We start from the raw sequence: 27,320 nt of genomic DNA on the forward strand, positions 1-27,320 counted from the left end.
GACAACTTAGTTTCTATTTTCTGCTGATTTCCATTAGTTTTACTACAGTATTGTGGGAGTAAGATATCTATTAAAGTACTTATTCCTTGATATTAAAATAACTGCTCTTTACACCACTGAGTGCTAATGATTTTTCTAAACAATGGCCAAATGAAACTCTCTGACGTCTCATCGAGAATATAGGTCAATCCCCACAGTATGTTGACATCAACTGATTGGAGGCTATTGTGGGACACTGTATGTTGGAGGGGGGGTTGCATGGTACCTCTCCTCTGCCACATGCATTGCACAATACTTGATTGGCACTCACACCCCAAGAGGAGGAGTTAACTGCATGTCTCTTTCAGCTGGGGTGACTGCTGTTCTCTCTCTCCTGCTCCAGTAACTGGAGGCACAAGTTCCTTCTTCACCAGCCTCAACTTCATTTCTCAGGTAAGTGGAGCTTTGCTGTGTTTGATCGTTTGCCATTTCAGCAATGAAGAGGCAGTTTGGTGCAGTTAATGCTTCAGTGTGTGTCACCAACTTTAAGATTGGAAAATGTGCTTTTTTCTTACTTACATGAGATTCAAAAGCAGATAAATTGCCTAGAGCTGTTGCTTTCTCTGTAACATTAGTTTTTACACCACCATGGTGACAGTAAGCTTCAGGCTTTCAAGGATTGTGGGTGACTAACGTGATTGGTGGCTTTCTAGGGAACTTTTTTGTCTTGTAGATTGTGTAAATTGCACATGTACTCAGGACAGGCCTACAACAATTTAATAAAATAAAGAAAAGAGACAAAAAAAAATTAATGTTTGCCCTAATTTGAACTTAAACAGCCAGAGGACATGAGGCCTGCTGCTCATGTCTCAAAGTCTATAAAAGGAACGTCATGGGTGAGCCATCCAGCGTTGCTATTCCTGGACGTACTGCTGATAAAATGTGACAGATGCAGAGAGGGACATGTTGACGCACTCACTCGCTCCAGCATCACCTGGTAGCACATGTTTTGAAAGGTGTTGGTGTCTGGTGGAGTCTAAATACATTCTACTAACTCTGAAACCTAACGAAACTTTTCTATTTAGATACAAGAAGTTGCTATGTACAAGGATTTGGCATTATTGCTTAGCGTAGGGCACAGAAAACAGCACATGGGCATGACACAAGGGCAACAAGATACACATGAAGCCATTACAAATTTAAGTTTCAACTTTCAGTCTTGTGAATTCAGTCACTAGTCACTAATACTTTGATAAACAGGCCAGATTAAATCTAAGCTAACTCTTTGCCAGCATAAGTTTTAACTGTCACAAGTTGCATTTGTCATAATTTATCTATTTATGACTTCTGTGCATCTTCTTGCACTTTCTGATTAAATCTAACATGTTTAATGTGTGTTTCAGGAAGGTCTGGGCTGTGTTCTGCTGCTACAGCCATGGCACCCAAAAAGAACAAGGCGACCAAAAAGAGCAAAGGGGACATAAATGAAATGACCATAATGGTGGAGGACAGCCCCATCAACAAGATCAACGGGCTCAACACCCTGTTGGAAGGAGGAAACGGCTTCAACTGCATTTCCACTGAAGTTACAGATTCAGTTTATGCCCCAAACCTTCTGGAGGGTTTGAGCACCATGAGGCAGGACAGCTTCCTCTGCGATCTAACAGTTGCCACCAAGTCAAAGTCATTTGATGTCCACAAGGTTGTCATGGCCTCCTGCAGCGAGTACATTCGAAACATCTTGAAGAAGGATTCAGCCCTCCAGAAGATCGACCTGAACGACCTCTCGCCGGTCGGCCTTGCCACAGCGATTACATATGCATACTCTGGAAAGCTGACCCTGTCGTTGTACAGCATCGGCAGCACTATCGCTGCGGCCATGCTGCTGCAGATCGGCACCTTAGTGAAGATGTGCAGTGATTTCCTCATGCAGGAGCTCAGTGTGGAGAACTGCATGTATGTGGCCAACATCGCCGACGCCTACGACCTCAAAGAAACCAAGGAGGCAGCTCAGAAGTTCATGCGGGAGAACTTCATCGAGTTTTCTGAGATGGAGCAGTTCCTGAAGCTCACCTATGAGCAGATCAGCGATTTCCTCTCAGATGATTCCCTGCAGCTTCCCTCCGAGGTCACGGCCTTCCAGATTGCTATGAAGTGGCTGGACTTTGATGAGAAGAGGTTGAAGTATGCAGCAGATCTCCTGACGCTCATCCGCTTCGGCACTATCTCTGCCCAAGACCTGGTGAATCATGTCCAGAGCGCGCCCAGGATGATGCAAGACCCCGAGTGCCACCGTCTCCTTGTTGATGCCATGAATTACCATCTGCTGCCCTACCAGCAGAACATCCTCCAGTCACGCAGGACAAAGGTGCGTGGTGGCCTCAAGGTGATACTGACAGTCGGCGGGCGCCCTGCCTTGACAGAGAAATCTCTCAGCAAAGACGTTCTCTACAGAGATGTAGATAACGTGTGGAATAAGTTGACAGAAATGCCCGCAAAGAGCTTCAATCAGTGTGTGGCAGTGTTGGACGGCTTCCTGTATGTGGCAGGTGGCGAGGACCAGAATGACGCAAGGAACCAGGCGAAACATGCTGTCAGTAACTTCTGCAGGTAAGAACTGATCCTCACGTTTGATTTTTAATTATCATTGCATTTGTTTGGGTAGAGTTAGAAAATAACTGTACATCCCTGTCCCACTTTTTTAGATATGATCCCCGCTTCAACAATTGGATTCACTTGAGCAACATGATCCAGCGCCGCACACACTTCAGCCTGAACATCTTCAACGGCCTCCTGTTCGCCATCGGTGGGCGAAACGGCGATGGGGTTCAGGCCTCTGTGGAGTGCTATGTGCCTTCCTCCAACCAGTGGCAGATGAAAGCTCCCATGGAGGTGCCCCGCTGCTGTCACGCCAGCTCCCTCATTGATGGCAAGATCCTTGTATCCGGAGGTTACATCAACAATGCCTACTCCAGGGCGGTGTGTGCGTACGACCCCTCCACTGACACCTGGCAGGATAAGAGCAGTCTGAGCACACCTCGAGGCTGGCACTGTGCTGCCACCGTGGGAGACCGAGCCTATGTCATCGGTGGCAGTCAGCTGGGAGGTCGTGGGGAGAGGGTGGACGTCCTCGCTGTCGAGTCTTACAACCCCCAGAGTGGGCAGTGGAGCTACTGCACGCCTCTCCACACAGGAGTGAGCACGGCGGGCATTTCCATTTTGAACAACAAGATCTATCTCCTTGGAGGCTGGAACGAGGGCGAGAAGAAGTACAAGAAATGCATTCAGGTTTTTAACCCTGACCTCAATGAATGGACTGAGGACGATGAGTTGCCGGAAGCTACTGTCGGCATTTCATGCTGTGTCGTCACCATACCCACACGGAAAACACGAGAGTCCAGAGCCAGTTCAGTGTCTTCTGCACCAGTCAGTATATAAAGGTTTAGATGGTTATAATGTAGTTTACATGTCAAAAGGTCTCCAGCTTTTTCTGTTGCATAAATATTGGTTCTAAACTCTACCAGTAGGGGTGAAGACGATCAGGTAAATTATCAACTTTTGCTAATTTGGGAACATGTTCTTCTAGGATTTTTTTAAAACTCCATTCAGTAGAAGCAAATTGAAGCCTTTAAATGTATTTTCAGTGTTTTTAGTTTAATAATTTGTATAATTGGCATGATTAAAGTCAGAAAATGTTTATGACAGAGAGCCATAACCATTTTTTTAAAATCATTTTTAGACAGAAATTTACCTTTGGGGCCAATTCAGTCGGGATAATTTCACTAGCCCTTTTCTAAAGCAAATATACTGTTAATAAAAAGTCAAATGAAAGGTATAAAATGCAAAATCACTGCTGTTGTTGAGATTAATCTGTAACATGATTGTCTTTTTTTTTACCTGGAGCCATAAATTGATCAACGTTGTGTTGTTTGCAACACATATTTTGTGACAGTCCTGTTCATGTCAACCATAGCTACTGTGATTCTCAGATACTTGACCAGAATAACGAGCTGGAGGTGAAACAAATGTTGGTATCACCTACCAGGAGTAGGTGCTTGTGCTGAGTGTTTAAACACACTGCACAGTCAGGCTGCAGTTTCTCTACATGCGTCTCATGTGCAGCGCTCAGTGGTCTTGTGTCATAAACACTATCAGTGCAAAGAAATGGATCCTGTTGGGGAAATGTTGGAGTGGTGAGGGTTGAATGGGTTTAGGTGTGAGAACAATAAACTGTTTTGTAAGAAAAAAGACAAAGAAAAATGGAAGTTGGGAATGATGATGTCAGCCTGAGCTTTCCTGGGAGTCGTGATTTCCCTGACTGCTCATGTCTTTTCTTTCTTTTTTTTGTTTTTAAATTAAAGAGATGAAGTGAAGTTACTCTGAGCGACGGTCATTTATTCATTGTAAATTTCATGCAACGTTTTTATATTGTATGTTCAGTTTGTTTGTCTTTAAAGGGATGTATTTGCATGACATAAAATTGGTTCAGCTTTGGCTTTGATCACCATAAATCAACAAGTCTACATGTACACAGAATAATTTTTTGCCTTTCAACTTCCATTTGCCCTTTTTAGTAGTGTCTTTCTGAATTATTGAAAAGGCCAAGGTGCAGTTAATATTGAAAACAACAATATAAAGATTTAGTTTCACTAGATTTGTGTTTATTGCAGCCCTTTTTGAGCTTGAATCATGAGCATTTTTGTTTTCACATCTTTAATCCTACATCCCTGGTGTCAAATGGTTGTGATTCTGTATCAGCCAAAACTCATAACTCATAAATGTGTGTTTTATCTTTACACATATGTTAGTATTTACATAAAGACAAGTAGATAGTAGGTTAGTGTTTGTACACCAGTGCCAAATCCTGAAATCTGAAACTGTTAATACCCTGAAGCTCACTGGCATCAAATGATCTACCTGTAGCTCTTAAATATGATCTCATCTTTGTTGTTAAACATGATAACTGTAAAACCACAAAGACTTCAACTCTTGCTCATTTACTCTGCACTTTATGCTGTCAGAGTGAGCAAACAGGGCCTCGGGCATGTAACATGAGCCAACTGAATACATAAAAGTGCTGTAACATTATGCTGAATGTATTTAGGTGTACTCCCTCTGCAAGTTCATTGATCCCAAAGTGTGACGCATCTCACGCTTCGGTTTCATCTCACACGTAACAGTCAACGTCATTCTGTCAAACATGTAGCATGTGTGAAATTTAGGCAGAGTCCTTACAGCCTTAACTGCGAAGTAGATATAAAATCAATGTTAAAGGAGTCCAAATAACTATTTCTCAATCAGCTTCTTACTGTGACTGATGTGATCCTATTTGAGCACCAAATTTTCTCCTCAGGTGTGAACAGTTACTTGTTTTCACAAGTATGTTTTAGTACATGCTGTTCAACTTCAAAAAGATTCCCAACAAACAGGATGGTATAACAGTAGGCCAGAAAAAACAAAGAAAATGAGGTGTGGTGAGAGTTAAACCACATCCTTATTTGGGGCAGATGTTAGTGCAGTTTAGTGGCATCTAATCTGTTTCATCCACCTTTGCATGTACAAAACACACACCCCATAAAAGAAAAAAGTCGAGTGCTGTGTCATTATTACAATCACTCTTTGCCCTCTATGATGTTGCGTTTAGGTGCTTCTGATAAGCTGGTACTTCCCATGCTTTAGTTATAAACGTGACTCAGTAACTTTAAAACTGAGATTTGGAAATGATAAGACAGAGGATTAAGTGAGTAAACAGCTTTGTGATGGCAGTAAAGACAGAACTGCTTTGTGCTGACTCATCAGGAACGTTTTAAATTTTATCTTTCAGAACAGACACTGACAAGAAGTCAACTTGCCAAAAGAAACAAAACAAAAAAGAAAAAGAAGGGAAACAAATCAGCAGGATTAAACAAACTAAACTATTAACATCTTTCACACCGTGTCCTAAATAAATGAAATTGCCTTATGTTAGGAGTAGGGGTTTTTTCACATTAGGAAATAACAGAATTTTGTAGAGTGTTGAGTGTCGTTTGTCTTTTATTGTTATTTATTATTATCCAATTTTCAACAGTGTCTGAGAGGATTATGTGCGTCACAAGAGCTGTTACAATTAGTTGATTAATTGATTGATCAGTGGACAGACAATTATGGCTGATTAAGAAAAAGCAACTTATTAAGCAAAAATGTTGAACAGTATTCAGTCTCTTAACCAGGTATTTGGTGCTGTTCTCTTTCCTTTATTAAGGTGAACTGAATTACCGGGAGCTGAACCAAAGGTAATTTTATCCAGAATTAAAAAGGAAAAGAGAAAATTAATATTATAGATCTGTCTTATAATATAGGTCTGAACTATCCAGAATAATAAGGCCATAATTGAACAAATGAAAAGAGTAAACTGAAAAACTAAGTTGGATAGAAGAAGAAGAAGAAGAAGAAGAAGAAGAAGAAGAAGAAGACTTTATTGTCATTGTGCATTGCACAACGAAATTACGCGTAGTACCCTCGGCAAGATAACAGCACAATAAAAAGGACAGACAGTATATAAATATAAATATTAAAAGACGTCAGTAAGGTATAAAAACAATAAAGTGCGTGAGAGATAAAGCAGCAGTATAAAAACTTCGAGAAAAGAGGCAGCAGGCAGTGTAAAAACAGCAGCAAGGTGAGGTAAAGTGCAACAGTGCAGTTCAAAGTGCAAAGGTCAGTTCCTCAGTTTGGGGCTGGTGTGTATGTGAGTGCAGGGGGGTTGATGGAGGCCACAGCCCTGGGGAAAAAGCTGTTCCTCAGTCTATTTGTCCTTGCTTTGAGGGCCCTGTACCTCCGTCCTGAGGGCAGGGGAGAGAACAGTCTGTGACCCGGGTGGGTGGGATCTGTGGCGATGCTGCTGGCCTTCCTCTGGAGGTGGCCAGCGTACACCGAGTCCAGGTCTGGGAGAGGACTTCCCACAATCCTCTGGGCTGTTCTTACCACCTGGGCCAAGTCCTTTCTGTCTTGTGCCGTGCAGCTGCTGTACAAAACGGTCATGCCAAGACAGAGGATGCTCTCAATGGTGTTTCTGTAAAAGTTTGTCATTAGCCTGGAAGGGAGTCCGGCCTTCCTGAGCTTCCTCAGAAAGAAGAGTCTTTGCTGAGCCTTCTTTACTAAGTGCTTGGTGTTCAGAGCCCAGGTGAGGTCAGCTGTGATGTGGATTCCCAGGAACTTGATGTTGTCCACACGCTCCACTACCTAGTAGTAGTGGAGCGTGTGCTGTTCTTCTGGTCGTCCTGTAGTCTACACTGACCTCTTTTGTCTTGGCGGTGTTCAGGACCAGGTTGTTGTCTGAGCACCACCGGGCCAGATGGTGGATCTCCTCTCTGTAGTGAGTCTCATTATTGTCTGATATGAGGCCCACTACAGTGGTGTCGTAGGCGAATTTGACAAAGGTGTTGGAGGCATGGATGGGGGTGCAGTCGTGTGTGAAGATGGTGTAAAGGCCCGGGCTGAGCACACAGCCCTGCGGCGCACCTGTGTTAAGGACGAGTGTGGATGATGTATGAGCTCCTATTCTCACCGCTTGCGGCCTGTTGGTTAGAAAGTCACGGATCCATGAACACAGTGGGGTGGGCAGGCCCAGATTGCAAAGTTTGAATACCAGTTTGTGGGGGATGAGTGTATTGAAGGCGGAACTGAAATCAATAAATAGCATCCTAACATATGTGTTTGGCTATTGAAGGCGGAACTGAAATCAATAAATAGCATCCTAACATATGTGTTTGGCTGCTCCAGGTGAGAGATGGCTGTGTGGAGTGCTATGGAAACTGATATGACAAATTAATATTGTGAAATGGCAATATGAAAATTAAAAAATAAATGAACTTTTAAGACCTGAAATAGAAAGTAGAAAAGATCAAATTTAAATGCTATAATTTAAAGTTTCAATTTTAGATTTGAATGTGAAATTTTAAAAAAGAGAAAAAACCTATATAATAAACCTATATAAGAAAACTGGAAAGAGAAAATGAATTATTAAGATGTGCAATTTTCTCTCTTTTAACCCCCATATTCTCCTCTTCCTTTTGCGATAGATAGATAGATAGATAGATAGATAGATAGATAGATAGATAGACAGACTTTATTGATCCCAAACTGGGAAATTATTTTCCTACAGCAACAGATTATAATTGAGAGCAGTACATACACAGTAATACACATAGCACTAAAGAGAAAAATATATATCAATAGAAAAAATAAAAACCCATACTATACTACTTTATAGCTATAGAATATCTATAGAATACACAATGTGAGACTAAACTATATTACACTCTAAATATACTAAAATGTAAACAAAAAAAAATCCATATTACCAAAAGTAGCGTTAAACATAAAACAAATGTGCAAATTTGTTCAAGTTATAGTTGTAAGTTTCCATTTGGCTTTCAGAATAAAGGACACAGGGGCAGTATGGTATCTGGGGAAAACATTAGCAAAAAATATTACAACTTTATGTTTATGGCAGAAATGTTTCACATTCTCTGGTGTTTTCTGCCTTGCTCTCTGTAACTTGTCATTTCCGGCGGCCCTTGAATGTATCATCACTGTCTGCTCTGATTGACAGGGTGGTGGGAGGAGCCGAGCGGCGAAGAATGCTGAGTCATAGTGATGTCACTCCGCTCCGCCTGACGACATCACGTGTGTGAAGCCAGGAGGGCGTACATATGTACAACACAGCCCGACTGTGAGAAGCAGAGTGGTTTGGCATCACCGACCAAAGTACCGGTTCACCTCGGTGTCACTCCACCACAGAACTGCACGGTAACGAGCCCGCTCCCTGTCCGTGAACCAAGCCCGAGCCCAGTAGGCACGCGCTAACTCTGAGCAGCCGCATATCAGCTCTTCGGTGTGCTTCACCGAGCTAACCAGACATTAGCAAGTGATGAGCAGGGGCCTGCTTCTTCTGCATGCCCTGCTAAGGTTACCGACAGGGCACGCCGCGTAACAGCACCCAGAGCCTCAGCCTCAGCCTCAGCCTCTCACCTCTCTGACAGCACCCTGAGGACCCGGGCTCCGCCGCTTTTGTCTGGACCGGGACTTCATGCTAGCTCCGCGCGACACACTAGCTAGCTAGCTAACGCTCAGCGTGCAAGTTCACAGAAGCCCCCGGCCGTCAGCTCACACCTCCTCCAGCCTGTCTGTGCGATGGGTTTACTGTCACAGGGGTCTCCGCTCAACTGGGAAGAAACCAAGAAGTATGCGGACCACATCAGGAAGCACGGCATCATCCAGTTCCTCAACATCTACAACAAGGTGAAGGAGAGGCAGAAAGATGTGCTCAAGTGGGGCGATGAGGTAAGACACCACCTTTTAATGTTGATGCATGTAACCTGTCAGTCGTGGTGGCTGTGCATGATGCAATACTGGCCTTATATTGATATAGAAAATAAATTCACTGTCTTTTACTGCAGAAAAAACAACATTTAACGTTAACTCTAATACACCTGCAGCTCTCTGTATTGTGTCAGGTCCTGAGAATATTTGCATGCTCATGTGGTGCTATCATGGACATTTCCCTATTACACAGAACATCATAGTGTCTATATATAAACTGATGGGCAAGGTAATAGGATGCAAGTGAAACAGCTCTGTTTAATAACACTATTCACATTACTAGTGTCAGATTGACTCCTAGATATTTACAAGACTAAACTGTTTGTGGTTTCCAAGCACAGCTACTTGTGGTAATATGTGTAACAGCTGCTTATAAATGTCCATTTGGAGCATTAACACTCATTCAGGTCATTTTATAATAACTCCATTTATCCAGGTAGTGCTACAGGTACATCAGGAAGACACTCCTTGTTGATTAAACATTAAAGGTACCATGTTCATATTCAGGTGCACGCTTGTGTTTTGGGTAACTATGAGGACATGTTAACATGATTTAATGTTCAAAAAACACACTATTCACACACTCATACTGTCTGCCTGAATTGAGCTGTGATCACTCTGTCTGAGACGCTCTGTTTTTTGATCCTAATGGGTCGTTTCACTGGAGTTACATCGCCAGGCAATAGCTGGATCCATGTTTAATTCTTGTTAGCTGTTGTCTTTCACTTACACTGCAAAGCATTTGAACAAGATCTACAAAAGGACCCATTCAGTCTGTATATGTGACATAAACTCTGACTGAACACAAACTAGCACCTATACTTGCTTTATTTTTAAAAAGGCATGGAAATCTGACCTTTAACTTTAAGCCTGCTATGTAAATGTATATGTATGTTAACACACAGTATGTGGGAATGACTGCTGCACATAGTGACTTTTTCTCCCACTCTTCACTAGCTTCCCACTAGTTTTTGCCCGCCACCAGCCCTCTAAACTTCAGTGTGCTACAGCTTGAACAAAGTGTTTTGATTTGGAACAATGTGGAATGCTGTTGTTATAGATTAATCCCTCTTTCAGACAGGGGATTACAGGGGAGCAGAGTCAAAGTCAAGGAAACATAACTGATGAATTGGAATTGATGTGATGGCGTGCCATTGTGATCTTGTGCTGTGGTCCAGCGGCGTGGATTGAAAACTCGGTTTAGAAGTTAGACGAGTGCATGTTGAGTGAATAATAAAGCCGTGGCTATAAAAAAAAAAAAGTGGTGTTTGACTGATGGTGTGTTTGTAATTATTTACTTTTAGGTGGAGTACATGTTGGTGGAATTGGATGACAAGGATGAAAAGGTTCGGCTTGTGCTGAACGGCGGAGATGTTTTGAAAACTCTCCAAGACCAGGGTGAATTTATAAACCCCAAGTAAGTAAGCTCGCCCCTGAATAATCATTATACGGTGTAGCTTTTTAACGAGAAGGCCATAATTACTGAGATAATTTTGTTTTTCTTTGGCTTCCTTCCTTCCTCCAAATAATCATTTGATATTTTGTGCCTGGTGAAAGACAAAGTTTTCTGTCTGGAAGTACTCGCACTCACTAATATATCGTTAATGCTTTAATTCTCAATCTGTTTAACATTCAAGTCAATGCCACACCTCAGATGCCAACAGTCTTGGTTGTGCTGCTGTTAGTTTAGTGGTTTGTTTTGGATTACACTGAGATATTGACCGGCTGATAGTGATTGAACTCTGGATAAATTAAACCTAGGCCTCATAAGTCATGCATCATAAACAGTGCAGGCAAGACTAGATGCAAACTCACGCACAATTACACATGTATTTATTTTCCCATCACTCAAAGCACCACACACCCACGTACATATTTCAATTTGGCAGATAAGATCTCTTAGCTGCTGCATGATCCTTATTGACTTTCGGTGCATTTCTCTGGTCATTGCAGAGCACTTGGACAATTGCCTGCACTTCATTTTAGTTCCTAACTCCAACTGCGACACCTACATGAAGACAGATCCCTCCGGCGTGTATTAGCATAGCTGCACCCAACTTCAACGTGAATGGATCTCTAGTCAGCTAGAAAAAATTGAATCGGTGTGCAGCAGAGCAAACACCTGCCTCACCGTGTTTCCCTCGCACAGAATTTGCCTACAGGCCCGTATGTCTGTGACTGTCAGTTTGACTTTCAAAGTTTCAGTCCATCTATCATTCATCTTTCATTTTCTGCTTGATGATTGAGTCCTGCTTTTGCTCTCATGCTCAAAGCACACAACAAAAGCAGGTCTGATCTCTTTACACAACATGCTGTGGCATTTAAAAAGTTTTCTCAAATATTCAAATATTAGTTTTTTCCAAGCCAGACAAGTTAGTGCCATTAGGCGCAGCTACAGCTTTTATGAGTGTGTGTCCTCTGGCTTTACTCACCTGTGACAGGTATTCTCGGCTTCAACAAGATCAGCTTAGAGGTCTCAGTAACCCTAAAGTCTTTGCATAGTTTCAATGAGTTACACCCAGTCAGTGCTGAGTGACCAATCTCCCAGCCCCTATCATGTCTCTGCTATTGGCCTCACTTTAGAGATTAGGGTTTTTATCTATGTGGTCAACAGCGGCACTCTTCCTCAGATGTTGGTATTCAGTCCAAAAGGTTAATTTTTTTGTCTCAATAGACAGGAGAGTCTTTCCTTCTTTCCCACAGTCAATCATTAAGTGCTGTTTTACACTTTAGGCAGCTTTTATAGGTCTCCAAATACTGAGATCTACAAAATGTAAGAGACTTGTTGAGGAGTTTCAGTGTTTTATCAGTTTGCCTATGATTTCTACCGCAACATAGTTGTGTGTTTTACATGAAGTTCCCTGAAACGTCATGGCCTGGATTTACTTTGACACACTGACTACCTCTACAAGCAGAAAATATTCAGTTTTTTGCCCTTATTCTGATAAAGACAATTTATTTTACAAAGCTGTTTACCTGGGAAATGAACATTAATATTCCAGTTTGCATGCAGCCGTTTACTCTGATTATTCTGTCCTCACATGTCATTTATCACGTCAAAATATGGAAAAGTAGAACAGCTGTCCCTTGGGCTAGGATTGTTTAAAGTTTTCCACTAGTGGCGGACTCGTTCGGCTATGTGAACACAGCCTCCCTCTTTCATTCCTTAAACCACCCTCTTAAAAAAAATGGGTATTACAATATTTGAGCATATTCTAAAAAAAACTGTTGATATCCAAGTCTTTAATAATGTTTTAAAGTCTGTGTGTTTCGCCCTCCCACTAGAAATGTGGGCTTTTCTTTCGGGCATGCATCCCTACCCCAGCCTTGCAAACTGTTGGCAAGTTGGTTTGTGTACAACACAGAGAGCCAAACGTAAACAACCTCTGATGAGTCGCATGTCCAAAGAATGCCCCTAAAACCTGAATAATACTGGCATATTCCACATGTCTTAATCAGAAAATGCAACATTTGGAATTAGGTCTAATTCGTAACATGCTTTTTACATGACCTCTATCAAATTTAGACTATTGTCATATGCAGAATGATAGTGGAATATTGGTGTGCATGTAAACATCTCCATCAAGAACTGCAGGAATTTTATATCGGCAGGTGTGTGCATTTTGAAGTCCTCTCTGATTAAGAAATATCTCACAGATAAACTGATCTGAGTTCAGTTTAAAGACATAAAAATAAGGTATCACTGCACTTAAACTTTCTTAAATTTGCAAAATTGTTCTGATAATGTCTACTAAAAATATTGTAGTAGTAGCAATTTTAGTGAAGTCCGAAACAAGACTGGAAAAAAGTTTTGTCTCATCAGTGTCTGGGTGTCTTTTTCAGCATATTTGTTGAGATTGTAAAAAACCTTTTCAACCTTTTACACATAAATTCTCCACAATGTCGAGTTGCTGTAAGGGTATTTTTCCTCAGGACATCCGCCACTGATAACGATCAGAGCTGCTCCTGGGAATGCCGTTTGCATGTCTGGACTGTAGTAACATTTCTTTAAAAAGAGGAATTCTCTGCAGGCAGTGTGAATGTGTTTGCACAAGCTCCTGAGTGTTATGCTTGCTCGGTGCCCATGACGTCGGTCTGAATCTGTGGAGCCAACTTCACCCAGGGGAAATACCAGTGGCAGTGGGAATAGTAGAGTCGATGCATTCCTCATTACTGCCCCTCTGTCGCACACACCAAAGAGCACGCTCTGGAGCACAAATACGTCGCGTTCGTTTGCCGTGCCAAGATTATGGCTGACATACGATAAAGGGAGAGCGGTCGGTTTATTCAGTCGCAAAGGTCACCGTGATACCGAGATCGGGGTGTTTTCTCGACGGCCTCCTTCCTTGTTGACCTATAAAAATACAGTGGTTTAACAACCCTTTTCATATTTGTGCAGCCACCCCACACTGTGGAGACCAGAGTATGGCAGCTACATGATTGAAGGTACTCCAGGGCAGCCGTATGGCGGGACGATGTCGGAGTTCAACACTGTTGAGGGCAACATGGGTAAGAGACGACGAGAGGCCTCGTCTGTCCTGAACCAGAATGAAACCCTCTGCACCATCACCTCATTTCCAAGGTACTTTGTTTTACACTGTTTGATTTGACAGCATGCACAACAAAAATGTACTTTTTAATTGTTTTAATATTTCAGAGCTGCAATGATTAGTTAATTGATCAATCTACAGAGTTAATAGGCAACAAATTTAATCACAAATTAATCATTTTCTAGCAAAAATGCAGATTTGTGCTCCTCCAATATGAGGATTTCATGCTTCTTTTGTCGTATTGTGTTGCAAACTGAATATCTTTAAGGTTTTGGACAGCTGGTCAGACAAAACAAGACATTTGACATATGTCACCTTAAATTTTAGAAATTATGATTTGCATTTTTCTCTATTTTCTGACATTTTTTGACAAAACAATTAATTGAGAAATTAATTAATTCACATGTCAATTTATATACACGATAAAACAGTGACAATTTTTTTCACAACAAGGTTGAATTTTTTGGAGCTTTCACACCACCCATAAAGGCCTCAACCAGTCACAATGTGCCGATACTTAAACGGGAGGCTCCCAGTCTGAACCTGCACAGAAAACTTTATTACTCCTTTCAACCTTGACAAAGAGAGCGCATTCCACATCCACTCGTTCTCCTTATACGCTGCATAACTGTTTACCAGAGGGAACACAAATTCACTCTGCACATTTTTCTAAAAGGAAACTGAATAACATAGCTTACAGCAGGTTAGACTTTACAACAACTGACCTCAGACCCCCTCAGTAGGATCCCAGTAGTTATTTGCATTGTTATCGGTGAATCTATTAGTATCAAAACTTTTTATTGAACAAGTGTCGCAACTGTCGCAAATATGCATCACCGCTTGGATGAATAGTTTTGATTAAAAGCGTTCCCTCATGGTTGATAGCAATGATCGTTAGTAGCCGCCTTTATAACAGTGATGTATGTTTTGCTTCTTTTCCTTTAGGTTAGGTTGCCCAGGTTTCACCAAACCAGAGTACCCGCCGACCCCCGTTGAAGAGGGAGTGTCAAAGTCACTGTTTTTCCCAGATGAAGCCATCAACAGACATCCGAGATTCAGGTATGCGTCCTGACGCATCATCTCACTAATTGGATTTTTGATTAGAAAACGCTTCTTTGGTCACTGTGTGCAAAGCAGCTACTAAATAATTATTCAGTAATTAATAGTAATAATTATTATTTATTTATTGTTAGAGTTAATTCATTCTGTGTTATCTGCCAATGTATCAGCCAGTAATTATTGCTGATATTGTGGTATCGCGGTAGGACAGAAATGCCTAAGTAGATTTGAGCTCATTTAGAGGTGTTGATGTTACATTGCCTTATTTTTCCTGTAGGTGGCAGTAGATTTTGACAGAATTGTTGGGCAACTTATTCAATTTTATTTTCAATTACAGTTTTGGCTTCCAATGATTATGAAAACAAGATAACTGAGTTAAAACAATTTTTGTGCCACATTTCGTTTTGCAGTGAAGCTCTCGCTTTGTCTTGTGTTATAAATCCAGCACGCTCTTTTCCTTTACAGCATCCCACTGAAAGCCCAAAGTCATGTTTAGGGCCATGCTCGAGCCTGTTTTTCAGTTGAATTACATATAAAGTTCAAGAAAATCCACAATTAAAATAACACTTTTTTTAAAAAAAAGTTTAATAAATGCGTAATGTTATCTTGTTAAATAATTGTCATATCAGTATTGACCAAATAATTGTGATTAGGATTTTTGCCATGATCGAGCAGCCCTACCACACTCAAAGGTTATACTTGTGTTTTTCTATAATGAAGGGTACATTTGTGTGTAAGTGTGTACTTGTACTTCCTTTTTCAGCACCCTTACCAGAAACACACGTCACAGAAGAGGAGAGAAAGTCGTGATTAATGTGCCAAGTAAGTTTGAATGAAATGATGGAGATGAACAGTACTATAGACTTCAGTTTTTATCATAAATATCATATCAAACTGTTGGTTTGAGGGACATCAGTAGCACTCCTCCTACCTTTTTCTTACATTTAGTTGGAGTCAGAAGTTTTAATTTGCCTCTCAGACTGCATGTAAAATAAATCAAAATATATGTATAAATTATAATCTTTTTTTGTGTCCCAGTCTTCAAAGACAAGTGCACCCCATCTCCATTTGTGGAGGAGTTTCCTGAGGATGACGGTGAAGCAGCGAGGGCGGCTCTGCCCGATCACATCTACATGGACGCCATGGGCTTCGGCATGGGCAACTGCTGTCTGCAGGTGAGCTGGCAGAGTTGTTGTCCTCGTTGCCTTTAAACAATCCTTTTGTTGTCAAACAGTGATGTAATAAAACGTGACCTGCACTATTTAAAGTTTTGACTTTACGATGCCAATAAGTGATTCATAAATGTACTTCAGCCTCTTTTTTTATGATGCGTCTGCAGGTGACATTCCAGGCTTGTAGCATTGATGAGGCGAGATACCTTTACGACCAACTAGCAACATTCTGCCCCATAGTGGTGAGTCGATAAATAAAGCTTCTTGTCATATAGTATGATTACCTACCAGACCTTGTCTTCAGCCTGACTACTATTATACAATTATCTACTAATATTTTGAAAATAACTATGCAATGCACAATGCTTTTCCATAATCAAAATAAATCAGAGATACAAGATTGTGTTGCTTGGTTTTTTTTTCCTGAATACTGTTTTCTCTCTTTACAGATGGCATTGAGTGCGGCCTCCCCCTTCTACAGAGGCCTTGTGTCAGATATTGATTGTCGCTGGGGAGTTATTTCTGCCTCTGTGGACGACAGGACACAGGAGGAACGCGGGCTCAAGGTGAGCAGGCGGAGCTAAAGCACGCTTCAGTTAAAACAACAAATCATTGTTGGTACTGAGCTTTAGTTTCATATTATGTCTGTCTACAACTTTTCATTATTGCCACTAGTACAAAGGGCTGCACCAAATAAGTTTGAAGCTTCATGCCTAATGTTGACATTGAAATGCTGTGCAGCTTTTTTGTTTTTTTACTAATCTATTCATTATGTTCAAACCTGGTATTTCTGCACAGTTGCAGATAAAGAGTAGTAACATTACTTTTATTTACTTTATTATTATTGTTTGGTTGCATAGGACTGTTTCCATCTCATATGATCCAAACATTTCCAATTGCTCCAGGGCAATTTATTTGACAAAAGATAGATTTAGGAAAAAAAGCAATGCCTGCACAAACATTTAACCTGATGAAGATCCAGGCAGGATCGAAATGTTGTCTTGATTAAACGTTTGTGGCATGGAGTAAGTGTGCAGGCCTTACTTTTTTCCTTCATATATGCTTTTTTGTGATAGCCTTGCACCTACGTGATGTGCATGTAATTAATCTCCCTCAAAAAGATGCAATCATTTCTAAAATTCACAAAACATTTTTATCCAATGAAATATTCTGCTTTAATTCAAGTTTTTTGGTTTAGCCTTTCAAAAATCATGATTTCACTGCATTCAAAAACTGCTCTCCCTCTTGCCGTACACGTGTTAGGGTTGGGCGAGTAGACTAATATGTTGGCTATCTGCGATTAACTGTATGTCTCAAAATAAATGAGTGAGTGAGAGAGACAGCAGGGAAAAACAGTGTGTAAAGCCAGTATATTTTAACATTTTACTTGATGAATTAAGAGTTAATTTGGACCAAACCAGAGCAGGTGAATGTTGGAACAGTTTTGGTGAGTTTTGTTTTGTTTCTGTTAAGGTTGGCAGTCTAACACCGCACCATAAATTACTTTTATTCATTAAAGAAAGTTGATTTGATAATATAAAAAAGACAAACTCATTTAATCTGAATCACTTTTTTATTCAAATTGAGGATTTTGTTCGAGGATTTCCTCTTTTTTTTTTTCTTTTTCCCAGACATTCGAAACTTCGTTCTTAAACCTCAACAGGAGCTTTGAATGTAAAAACATGACATGCGGTACAGCCCTACTTTCATTGTGTCAACGCTGTCAGTCATCTACAGTGTCCCTGTAAAGGGTCAACCTTTTTTGCATGCTATTAGATTTTAAGTTACTTATTTTGTCAGGAAATCTGAATAACTTTAGCTTGTTCACAAAAGCACCTCATGTATAATGTATAAAAATGACTTTTTTCTTTGCAGCCTTTGAAAAACAACAAATACAGGATCTTCAAGTCAAGATATGACTCAATTGACAGCTACCTGTCCAGCTGTGGCGAGAAGTACAATGACATCGATCTGACGATAGACGAGAAGATCTACAAGCAGCTGCTCGACGCAGGTACAGTGTCTGAAATACTGTCATCAATAGAAATATGTCAAGTAAGTACAAAAAACAGGCAGAGTCGCAGTCAGAATCCAATAATAAATGCTTGTACAGTGAAGAAATGAACAATCCACTTCCTGTGTGTAGGAATTGACAAGCTGCTGGCTCAACACATAGCACACCTCTTCATCCGAGATCCGCTCTCCGTCTTTCAGGAGAAAATTCACTTGGATGATGAAAACGAGTCAGATCACTTTGAGGTGAGGCCCTCTTTGTTTCAGTTGCTCAGAAGAAAGCCAGCCATGTGTAAAAAATCAATACAGGCTTTACTTCACTTTGAAGGTGTGTTTATTCCAACTCGTCTTCCTGCAGAACCTCCAGTCGACTAACTGGCAGACGATGAGGTTCAAACCTCCGCCTCCGAACTCAGATATTGGCTGGAGAGTTGAGTTCCGCCCCATGGAGGTAAAAACCAACTTCACTGTCGCTTCACTCAGACTTTAAGTCATAATCTGTGCTTATATTCAATGACATGACCTTTCACATACAGAACAACATGATACTAAGTTAAGTTTTATTTTTTAGGTGCAGCTAACTGACTTTGAAAATGCTGCGTACGTGGTCTTTGTTGTCCTGCTCACCAGAGTGATCCTGTCCTACAAACTGGACTTCCTGATCCCTCTGTCAAAGGTAAAAACAGCCACACAGTTCTTGTCTGTTATAAAATGATAAGAGGACTTTAATGAACAGAGTAGGACATTTGGGTTTGAGTTTGTGCACACAGATGCAATATTCACTCGTCTTTCATTAGGTCGATGAAAACATGAAGGTCGCACAGAAAAGAAACGCTGTCCAGGAGGGCATGTTTTACTTCCGAAAGGATATCTTCAAAGGTGGGTGAAGCGAGAAGTGCAACCTTAGGTTGATACTGAGAGCTTCAGACAGGAGTAGCTGATACATTTGTATTGTCCACCAACAGGCTGCAACCCAGGCCTCGATGGAACAGCGTCAGCTCAGAATGGCTTGGAGACTGACGGTGGTAATGAGGATTACACGCTGATGAGCATCGACACAATCATCAACGGAAAGGTGATTATCTTACACTTGATGACAATATCTCAACAACTGTTCAATGGATTTGCATGAAAGTTTGTGCACACATTCAAGGTGCCCAGAGGATGAATCCTGCTGACTTTGGTTATCCTCTGACTTTTCCTCTCATGCCTTTGTAGTTTTGAGTAACCTGTATTGACAACTATCAGATGGATTACCATGAAATTCATTCTGATAACTACAGTGATCTCCTGACTCTACATGTAGCCACGTTCATGTGATTTTTCAAGTCGAAAAAAATGAGGAACCTCTCTTCTGACGTTAAGGGTAGACTGTACATCACATTCCTTAAAAATGTGTAGACTCATACTGATGTAATCCCTCTCAATCATCACTTAGGACCCACTACAAGTGTGTGGTGGTGAATTTGTTCACAGAGACTCTTCCCTCTCTCTGTATTTTATTATTTCCTTCTTAATGTCTGTGTTTGGGACGTTTATGGGCGTGTAACCCCACAGCGCACAGGTGAGGTTGTGGCTTTATGAAAAGGTAGTGAGCAGGTGCCAGAGTATAAGCAGCAGGCATCCAAGAGACACAGTGCCAAAACGCAAATACAGCGAGACAAAATGCCAAACAAGTGTGAATCATGGGTTGGCCATCACTTTCACTGTCGCTAGCGAGCCTGTTTAGAAACAAAACAGACAGTCCTGCATACGGTACCTTTAAGAATATGCCCAGCAGGTAAACTGCAGAAGTGTCAACTAACATTTGCACAATGGTTGCATGGTAACCACTACTGGTAGTTATGTATATATAAACACTGATACAACTGATTCAGCTCAGTTTAATAAGTTTGTTTACCTATCTGATTTCACTGTTAACACACAGCTACAAATATGTTACACAGCAACAGTAGCCAATTTGATGTATGATGATGAATCTAAATGATGTGATCTCCTTTCTTCTCATTCTGTCGACATGGCGTAAATGTTTTTAGCTTGAAACACAGCTGTTTATCCGTACAGCCTCACAGAGCCGCTAGCATGGCTGAAGACTCTTACCTCTAGATTCCACCAGACGAGCTGTAGTGCATCCCAGAAGCAATTCTCTGCCCTGCTCCGCTAAAAATATGCATCTTGTCTATGACGCAGCTGCACAGAGCAAGCCGTGCCAGGCAGGAAGTGGAAGAGTGGTATCCAGTCAATTTTCAAAATAAAAACACCTTGAATATAAATGTAAATACAGACATCAAATAATTATGAGGGTGAATGTGTTTTTAAACACAGCCACAAGTCTTCAAACCATGTCATTCAGAAGTGGACTTTTAATGGTATTAACTTTGTCTGGAGGCTCCAGCACAACAAAGTAGGAAATAAGAAGATAACTAAAACAGACAAAAAAGAGAAACCATGTAATTGCCGACTTAATTACTTATGGTAGATGCACAGATATCTTCAAAATCTGCAAGTCTACAACATCAAGCAGGCAAAACACTCTTCGTAAATGGTCCCGGTGTGGTATGACAGCAGATGACAGAGAACAAGTCACAGCTGGAACACGCTGCAGCTGCTCCTGATGGAGTCCAGGTGTTAGTCTGATGTTAAACCCTCTATCAATCACTGCTGTATTCTCCTGTTTTTATCACCAGGACGGAGTATTCCAAGGCCTTATCCCGATCCTTAACTGCTACCTGGAAAACATGGAGGTAGATGTGGACACCAGATGCACCATTTTAAACTATCTGAAGCTCATCAAGAAACGTGCCTCAGGTAAATCTGCATTAAAGGACCAGTCTTAATGTTCTCATGAGCCGGAAGCACATTTTCTTATCATGCAGCATAAACTCTGAAACCTTTGAATTTTTTAGGTGAACTGATGACCATGGCCAAGTGGATGAGGGAATTTGTTGCCAAGCACCCGCAGTATAAGCAGGACAGCGTCCTAACTGACAAGATCAACTACGACCTTTTCAAGAAGTGCGACAAGATTGCGAAAGGCGAAGAGCAGTGCCCGGAGCTCATTGGAAACCCAGTGAACAGGTTCAAATGAGAAAAACGCTGCAGAAACGCCCCATCATCACACAAACTGGCATGTAAAGGAAGACCAAACGTGTGGCTCAGAACGAAAACGGTCCAAATTTAAGAGAATGCAAAACAGCATGTGTGTGTTGTACGAAACACACCTGCATCAAATGTATGTGTATATACTGTATCAGATTTTTATGATTACAGAATTATTTTAATAGGGTTAAGACATGCAAAAGGTTGTGTAATAGAAATCAGATGTGTATTTATTTTTCTCTGGAAATTAAGCCTCTCTGTGTGGGAATGTAAATGTAGCAAAGAGTTGTACAGTAGTCTGCTTTTAATCTCGTGCTCTGTAAATACTGTACTTCCGCTCTTTAAACATTAACATCATTTGTTTTGTTTTTTATTCTGGGTATGAGCTTTCTTTGCTTTTGGTAGGGATCTTTTTTTTTTTTTTTCATTTAAAGAGATATGTTTGCTTTGCTCTGCTGACATTGTAGTGGGACCTTGAAGGTAGTGTTGCATTCAAGTGGAAAGGGTGAACCATTGTTTGCAATGTGATGCTGCTTTAAAATAAATCTGCACAACAGTATGTCAGTCAGTTTTCATGTTTTATAGAGGGCTTGTCACTTGAAGGTGATGTATGTAACTCTAAAGACAGTTGTTGATTGATGAGTCTCATTCACAGGTCGTAAAATACAGTGTCAGTATTTGACGACCTGTGAATGAACCTTAGCAATCGACCGTCTTTCTCCAGAGTTACGTACAGCACTTAGAGTTATAGGAAGGACTTGACATTGTCTTTCCTTCACCATGTTCTGGGATTAAGTACATATAAGAAACCATAAGATGTTGAGATATGTAGATACTTTTGGGAGGATTTACAGCCAAATTCTAATCTACACACTCAGACTTTGAGGCATGTTCCCACAAAGTGTGTGAGGGCTGAGGGCGGTCCCGCTGTCAATTCATCAAGTGCATGACAGTTCTTCATTTTGAGCCCTTTCTGCACACTTTCTGTACGTCTGCATTTCGGCAGAATTTGCCTCTGGGAATTCTCCACAATTCATAGTGTTATGTTTCAACACATCTTACCAGGAAATCTCATGAAGCATTTAAAAAGGAAAATGGTAAACAAGGCGATCTCTCACATGGGTGTTCAGCCTGGCAGAAACATTACATTAACAGGATTTAAGAAGGTCATTTTGATTTTGATTCTGTTTTGACAGAATGAGATTTTATATTGATATCTTATATTGGCTGATTTTCCAACCCTTTCAGTGTCTTGGCAGTGAGGAAGGTAAAAAACATAAAACACAAAGTCCCAAACCCACATTATAACCCACGTAACACGTTTTGGCATTGCCAAGATAACATGATGGGTCACCTTAAAGCGCTGTCCAATTCCTATTTCCATGATTTCAAGCCCTCACCCACTCTCACATTTAAGCATTTACCAGGTGACAAGTAAATTGACTGTAACAAGTCCCTGGGGTGGGGACATTGGAATTGGGCTACCTCTGAGCTAAGTGCTACTGCAGCATGCTAACATGCTAATGTTAAGTATATGTCCACCATTAGTGTAGCGTGTTAACATGCTAACATTTGGTAACTGGCAAGAAAAAAAACTATAACTGAGACTGGCTGAATGACATTAGTTCTGCAGGTATTTTGTCAAAGTACTGGGAGACTTACAAATTTGACCTGATGATGCAGCTGTAACTGAAAAGTCCGGGGATTATGGTTATTCATGTTCTGGGGAACATAAATGTCTGTAAAAAAAAAAAAATAATAATAATTCATGACTGTTTATCTGATAGTCACTCTGGATCAAGTGGACAAAGCAGCATTGCTAACCCACAGCCACGATGACTAAAAGCAATGGTAGAGGAACACCCACTAGTGCTCTACGAGGGGGAAAAGGTCACTTTTAAGTAGAAAAAAAATATGCCTTCATCCATCTGAGGGTTTGGGTGCAGAAAATCCGAATTCAGGCATTCAGCAGAAAACTAAAGCCTCTTTAACCAATATAATGCACTAATATGTTACAAAAGTATTCCTTTGCTTTTCAACACCCTTCTAATGTCTGACATACTTTAAATGTCACACAGTCAATACCTGAACATTTTCATCCACAAGATGGTGGTATTGAGCCACAGCTTCACATCATGCTGAGCTGCAGTGACAGAAAGCATTTCCTCAGTTTGACCTCCTAGACCAGATAATGATTATGGCTGCAGAGACAACAGACATAGACATTAAAGCATAAAAAAATCCTGGAAAGCACTGTTTTTACTCACAAAATGGACATCAGAAGAAGATGAGTTTGACTTGTAATAGAAAGCACAGGCGTTATTTTGTAAAGTGTAACATTAACATCAGTGACAGCGAGCCAGCATGGACACTAGCAGGACCCTGAAACTCAAATCAGCTAAACTGAATTCAGATATGATTAATTTTACTATTCACACCAGTGAATTTCCTGCTGACATGTCTTCTGCATAATAATATATATCTAAATCATCACTGATCATTACTGTTGGTGATCAAAGCTCATGTGACGCGTACACTGGTCTTTCTCAAGAAACAGTGTGCAGAGAAAGTCAGTCATGACCGTCCAGTAGCAGGTGTGAAGTGAGGAGCAACCTGTCACTGACATATGCCTTGTGAAAATGATTTTACACGTCATGGTCTGTTTACAGCCGTTGGGATGACTACTGCATATGTGTAAGAAGTTGTGTAAAGCCATGTGGCACCAGAAGGAGCTGCACAAAGTCTGATGAATTGCCTTCTTCGGTTGAGGCTTAAGACAACGAATCTGAAAATGAAAGGAATCTGGAGGTGCGGAGTTGGAAAGAAGCAAGCATATAGGACCTCTGTAGCTTGCTCCTCGTCTCTGTTTCAGCCACACGGTGCACTGTCAGGTGAGGCAAACCAGGCAAATGTTCCCCCTAGAAAAATGTAGGAAAGAGATTCACCCAATGACACCTCACATTAGCACATTTTGCATTTGACAACTATAAACCCACTTAAACCTCCCATAAAGGCATTAAACAGTGCACTGCAAGCCTCAGAGTGGGGCCCCTTCTAGCTACCATTTGTCAGTCATCACTGTTTGTGTATAGGGTGTGTACAGTATACATCATGTGCCAACATGTGAAACACCCGCTGTTTCAGAACATTGGAGTGTAGTATACTCAATAGGCGTCTTTACCTGGCTCCCACAGAGTCGAGGATCACCACTGCTCAAGGATATATCAGCTGTCGCTAACTTATCACACCTGAACCTGTGACTGAACTGACACTATTATCAATACGACTTTCAATTACATACTATCACCAAAGCCGGACTCAGAGGTTATCATCCTGGGCTATCCAGGTCATCATGATTACATGCGATTGAACTGGGAGCCTCCAGGTGTGAATGTGTCTGTGTCAGTGTGAGCAGGGTGTACGTGGAAGAAGGAGCATTTCTCATTGTGAGAATCCTCTGGATACATAAAAGTTTGAAAAAAACCTCTGAGACCTTGAGACCTGGAAAATTATGACTGTCACAGGCTGGCCTTGCAAAGCCAAACATCCCGCTTGTGATACAAGAATTCAAAATCAAAAAAGAAACAGAGCTTTTCCTCCTTTTTTTAAAGATACATAAGACTATTAGTTTTATTTGTGTACCAATAATTATGAGACAGTGTAATACTCATCACTGCAGCCCAATATAACACAACACACACAGTATCATAGACCATCCAGATCATATAGTCCTTGCACCCACAGTCACTGTGAACCCTGTCCTAAATCACTGCTCACTAAGCTCACAGCTTTATCTCAGGCTAACTGGTCAGGCCTGTACCTTTGAAAAGTTAAAGACAGGTTTGTCAGGTTAATCGGCTGCGCAACTAGTTGTTATAAGTCGTTTCGAGGGGGAGTACTCATGTTGCTTTGGACAGACGAGTCTGCTAAATACATTAAATGTCATGTAAACTATCCAAGTTACGCTGCTCAGTGAGGGACCACAGGCTGTATAATAAAGATGGATGACATCAGTTGTTCAAAAGTGAAGCCAAAATATCTTTATCACTCCCCGGTAGTTATTATCACGCTGATGTTTGTTCAAGTGTGCAGTTTTTCTGATAAGGTTGGTTTTAAGTAGTTATTTGATGCTATAAAATGAGGATCGATGTCGTGACTGACAGCTGTGCATGCCAGTCCGTTTGCTTGCTAGCAGTGCCTTTGATCCAGAGTATATCTAACTGGTCAGATGGCGGGAAATCAATACCATGAGAATTGTAACTGCGCAGACTCTGGCTCCAAATTACATCACCAGCGCAAGATATTTTGGCCTTATTTGTGTACAGTAGGAGGAAGTGGCGATGCGTCATTTATCTTTATATACAGTCATTGCGTGGGATAGACGGAATCGATAAGGTAAGGAGAGACTGAAAGGTGCACTGTTATCACCATTTATACTAACCACTGTGTTGTGACTCAAAGAGACACTTTTTTTCAGTGCCTGGGTTGCTGCTGTTGTTACTTTTTTAACTGATAGTTATAATATTAAAGTTATTTTAGTGTTTAGTTTAGCTTTTGGTTCATGAGATGAACACAGAAAGTTGACATTATGGGCTGATTGGCTGGGTAAGGAAAGAGGGGGTCCTAGATTAAATTTTTTTGCCCATGGCCCCCAGAGGGTCGGGGGTAGCTCTGTGTACAGCTCTTCATTAAATCATGTCTGCAACTTTGTTGTAACATTTTATCATTTCGATTTGGTTATGATAAACCCTTAACTGGTTAAAATGGTGATGTCTTCACATTTTTTGGGAATGACCAAGCCTTTCTGAGGAAAATCAACCCCGGCAAAGCAGCAGGACCAGACAACATCCCTAGGCATGCCCTCAGAGCATGTGCAAACAAGCCTGCTGATGTTCTCACCCCCATCTTCAACCTTTCCCTCAGCCAGTGCACCATTCCCACCTGCTTCAAGACCACAACCATTGTCCCCCTTCCCAAGAAGAGCCCCCCCACCTGTCTGAATGATTACAGGCCAGTAGCACTCACTCCAATCATCATGGAGTGTTTTGAGAGAGTGGTGCTGGGCCACATTCAGAACAGCATACCGGACCCCCTGGACCCCCTGCAGTACGCCTACTGGCCCAACAGGTCCACCTCAGACGCCATCGCCACTGTCCTCCATCATTCCCTCTCCCATCTGGAAAATAACAACTCTCCCACAAACTGTCTACACTTGGTCTACACCCCTCCCTCTGTGACTGGCTCCTAGACTTTCTGGCTGGCAGACTCCAGCCAGCATCATTACGAACATTAGCACCCCACAGGGATGTGTCTTCAGCCCCATCCTGTACACCCTGTTAACCCATGACTGTGTCGCCTCCCACAAGGACAACATCATCCTGAAGTTCGCAGACAACACCGCAGTGATAGGACGCATCACTGGCGGGGACGAAGCGGCAGGTACGTACAAGACGAAGGAGATGATAGTGGACGTGAGGAGGGAGAGGAGACCTCATCGGTCACTGTTCATCTGGGAGCTTGAAGTAGAGAGGGTGAGCAGCTTCAAATACCTGGGCGTCTACATCAGTGAGGACCTCGCCTGGACACTCAACACCACACAGCTGGTCAAGAAAGCTCAACAGCGGCTGTACTTTCTGACGAAGCTGAGGAAGTTTGGCATGTCGGCCAAAATGACCATGTTTACACATCTGCAGTTTAAGTACACAGTCTGCACATGACTTTGCACATACAATGTTTGCACTACAGTTTCTTGCTGCCTTAATTATATTCCCTTTTGTGTATATATTCCCTTCATATTTTTATCTATATTGTTTACTTTTTTTAATCTATTTATAATTGAGTGTGGATTTATTTTTTCTGGTATTTGTTGCAGTCAGCAAAGGAAGAACTGGTGGTGATCTGAGTTACTTGCATGGGTTGCGTGGGGTTTTCTGCCCCCACATATTGTTGGAGCTCTCCATGGGTTCCCTCAGCCCATGGGCCCCAGTGCACCCGCCCTGCCTGCACTGTCTATATTTACGCCCCTGCACTGTGGTATTGCTACTTTTACATAAGTAGGCCTTAAAAAGTACTACACAACATCAAT

General features: G+C 41.4%; 2 protein-coding genes across 2 annotated transcripts; both read left to right on the plus strand.

Annotated features, from left to right (window-relative positions):
• The first annotated feature begins 276 nt into the window (after positions 1 to 276).
• Positions 277 to 4,356, plus strand: klhl31 (kelch-like family member 31). The gene is made up of 3 exons (XM_050071637.1): positions 277 to 432; positions 1,383 to 2,589; positions 2,685 to 4,356. Exons 2-3 carry the CDS (start codon positions 1,415 to 1,417, stop codon positions 3,415 to 3,417), a joined length of 1,908 nt encoding a protein of 635 aa, XP_049927594.1. The 5' UTR covers positions 277 to 432; positions 1,383 to 1,414; the 3' UTR covers positions 3,418 to 4,356.
• A 4,294-nt stretch (positions 4,357 to 8,650) lies between these two features.
• gclc (glutamate-cysteine ligase, catalytic subunit) lies at positions 8,651 to 21,794 on the plus strand. The gene is made up of 16 exons (XM_050070571.1): positions 8,651 to 9,303; positions 10,647 to 10,759; positions 13,742 to 13,924; positions 14,838 to 14,951; positions 15,715 to 15,773; positions 15,990 to 16,126; positions 16,291 to 16,365; positions 16,573 to 16,689; positions 17,999 to 18,137; positions 18,270 to 18,382; positions 18,495 to 18,587; positions 18,708 to 18,812; positions 18,934 to 19,015; positions 19,102 to 19,211; positions 20,824 to 20,944; positions 21,043 to 21,794. Exons 1-16 carry the CDS (start codon positions 9,154 to 9,156, stop codon positions 21,222 to 21,224), a joined length of 1,893 nt encoding a protein of 630 aa, XP_049926528.1. The 5' UTR covers positions 8,651 to 9,153; the 3' UTR covers positions 21,225 to 21,794.
• The last annotated feature ends 5,526 nt before the right edge of the window (positions 21,795 to 27,320 follow it).

Source organism: Epinephelus moara, chromosome 19, assembly GCF_006386435.1.
Source record: "Epinephelus moara isolate mb chromosome 19, YSFRI_EMoa_1.0, whole genome shotgun sequence".
NCBI classification, from domain to species: domain Eukaryota; kingdom Metazoa; phylum Chordata; class Actinopteri; order Perciformes; family Serranidae; genus Epinephelus; species Epinephelus moara.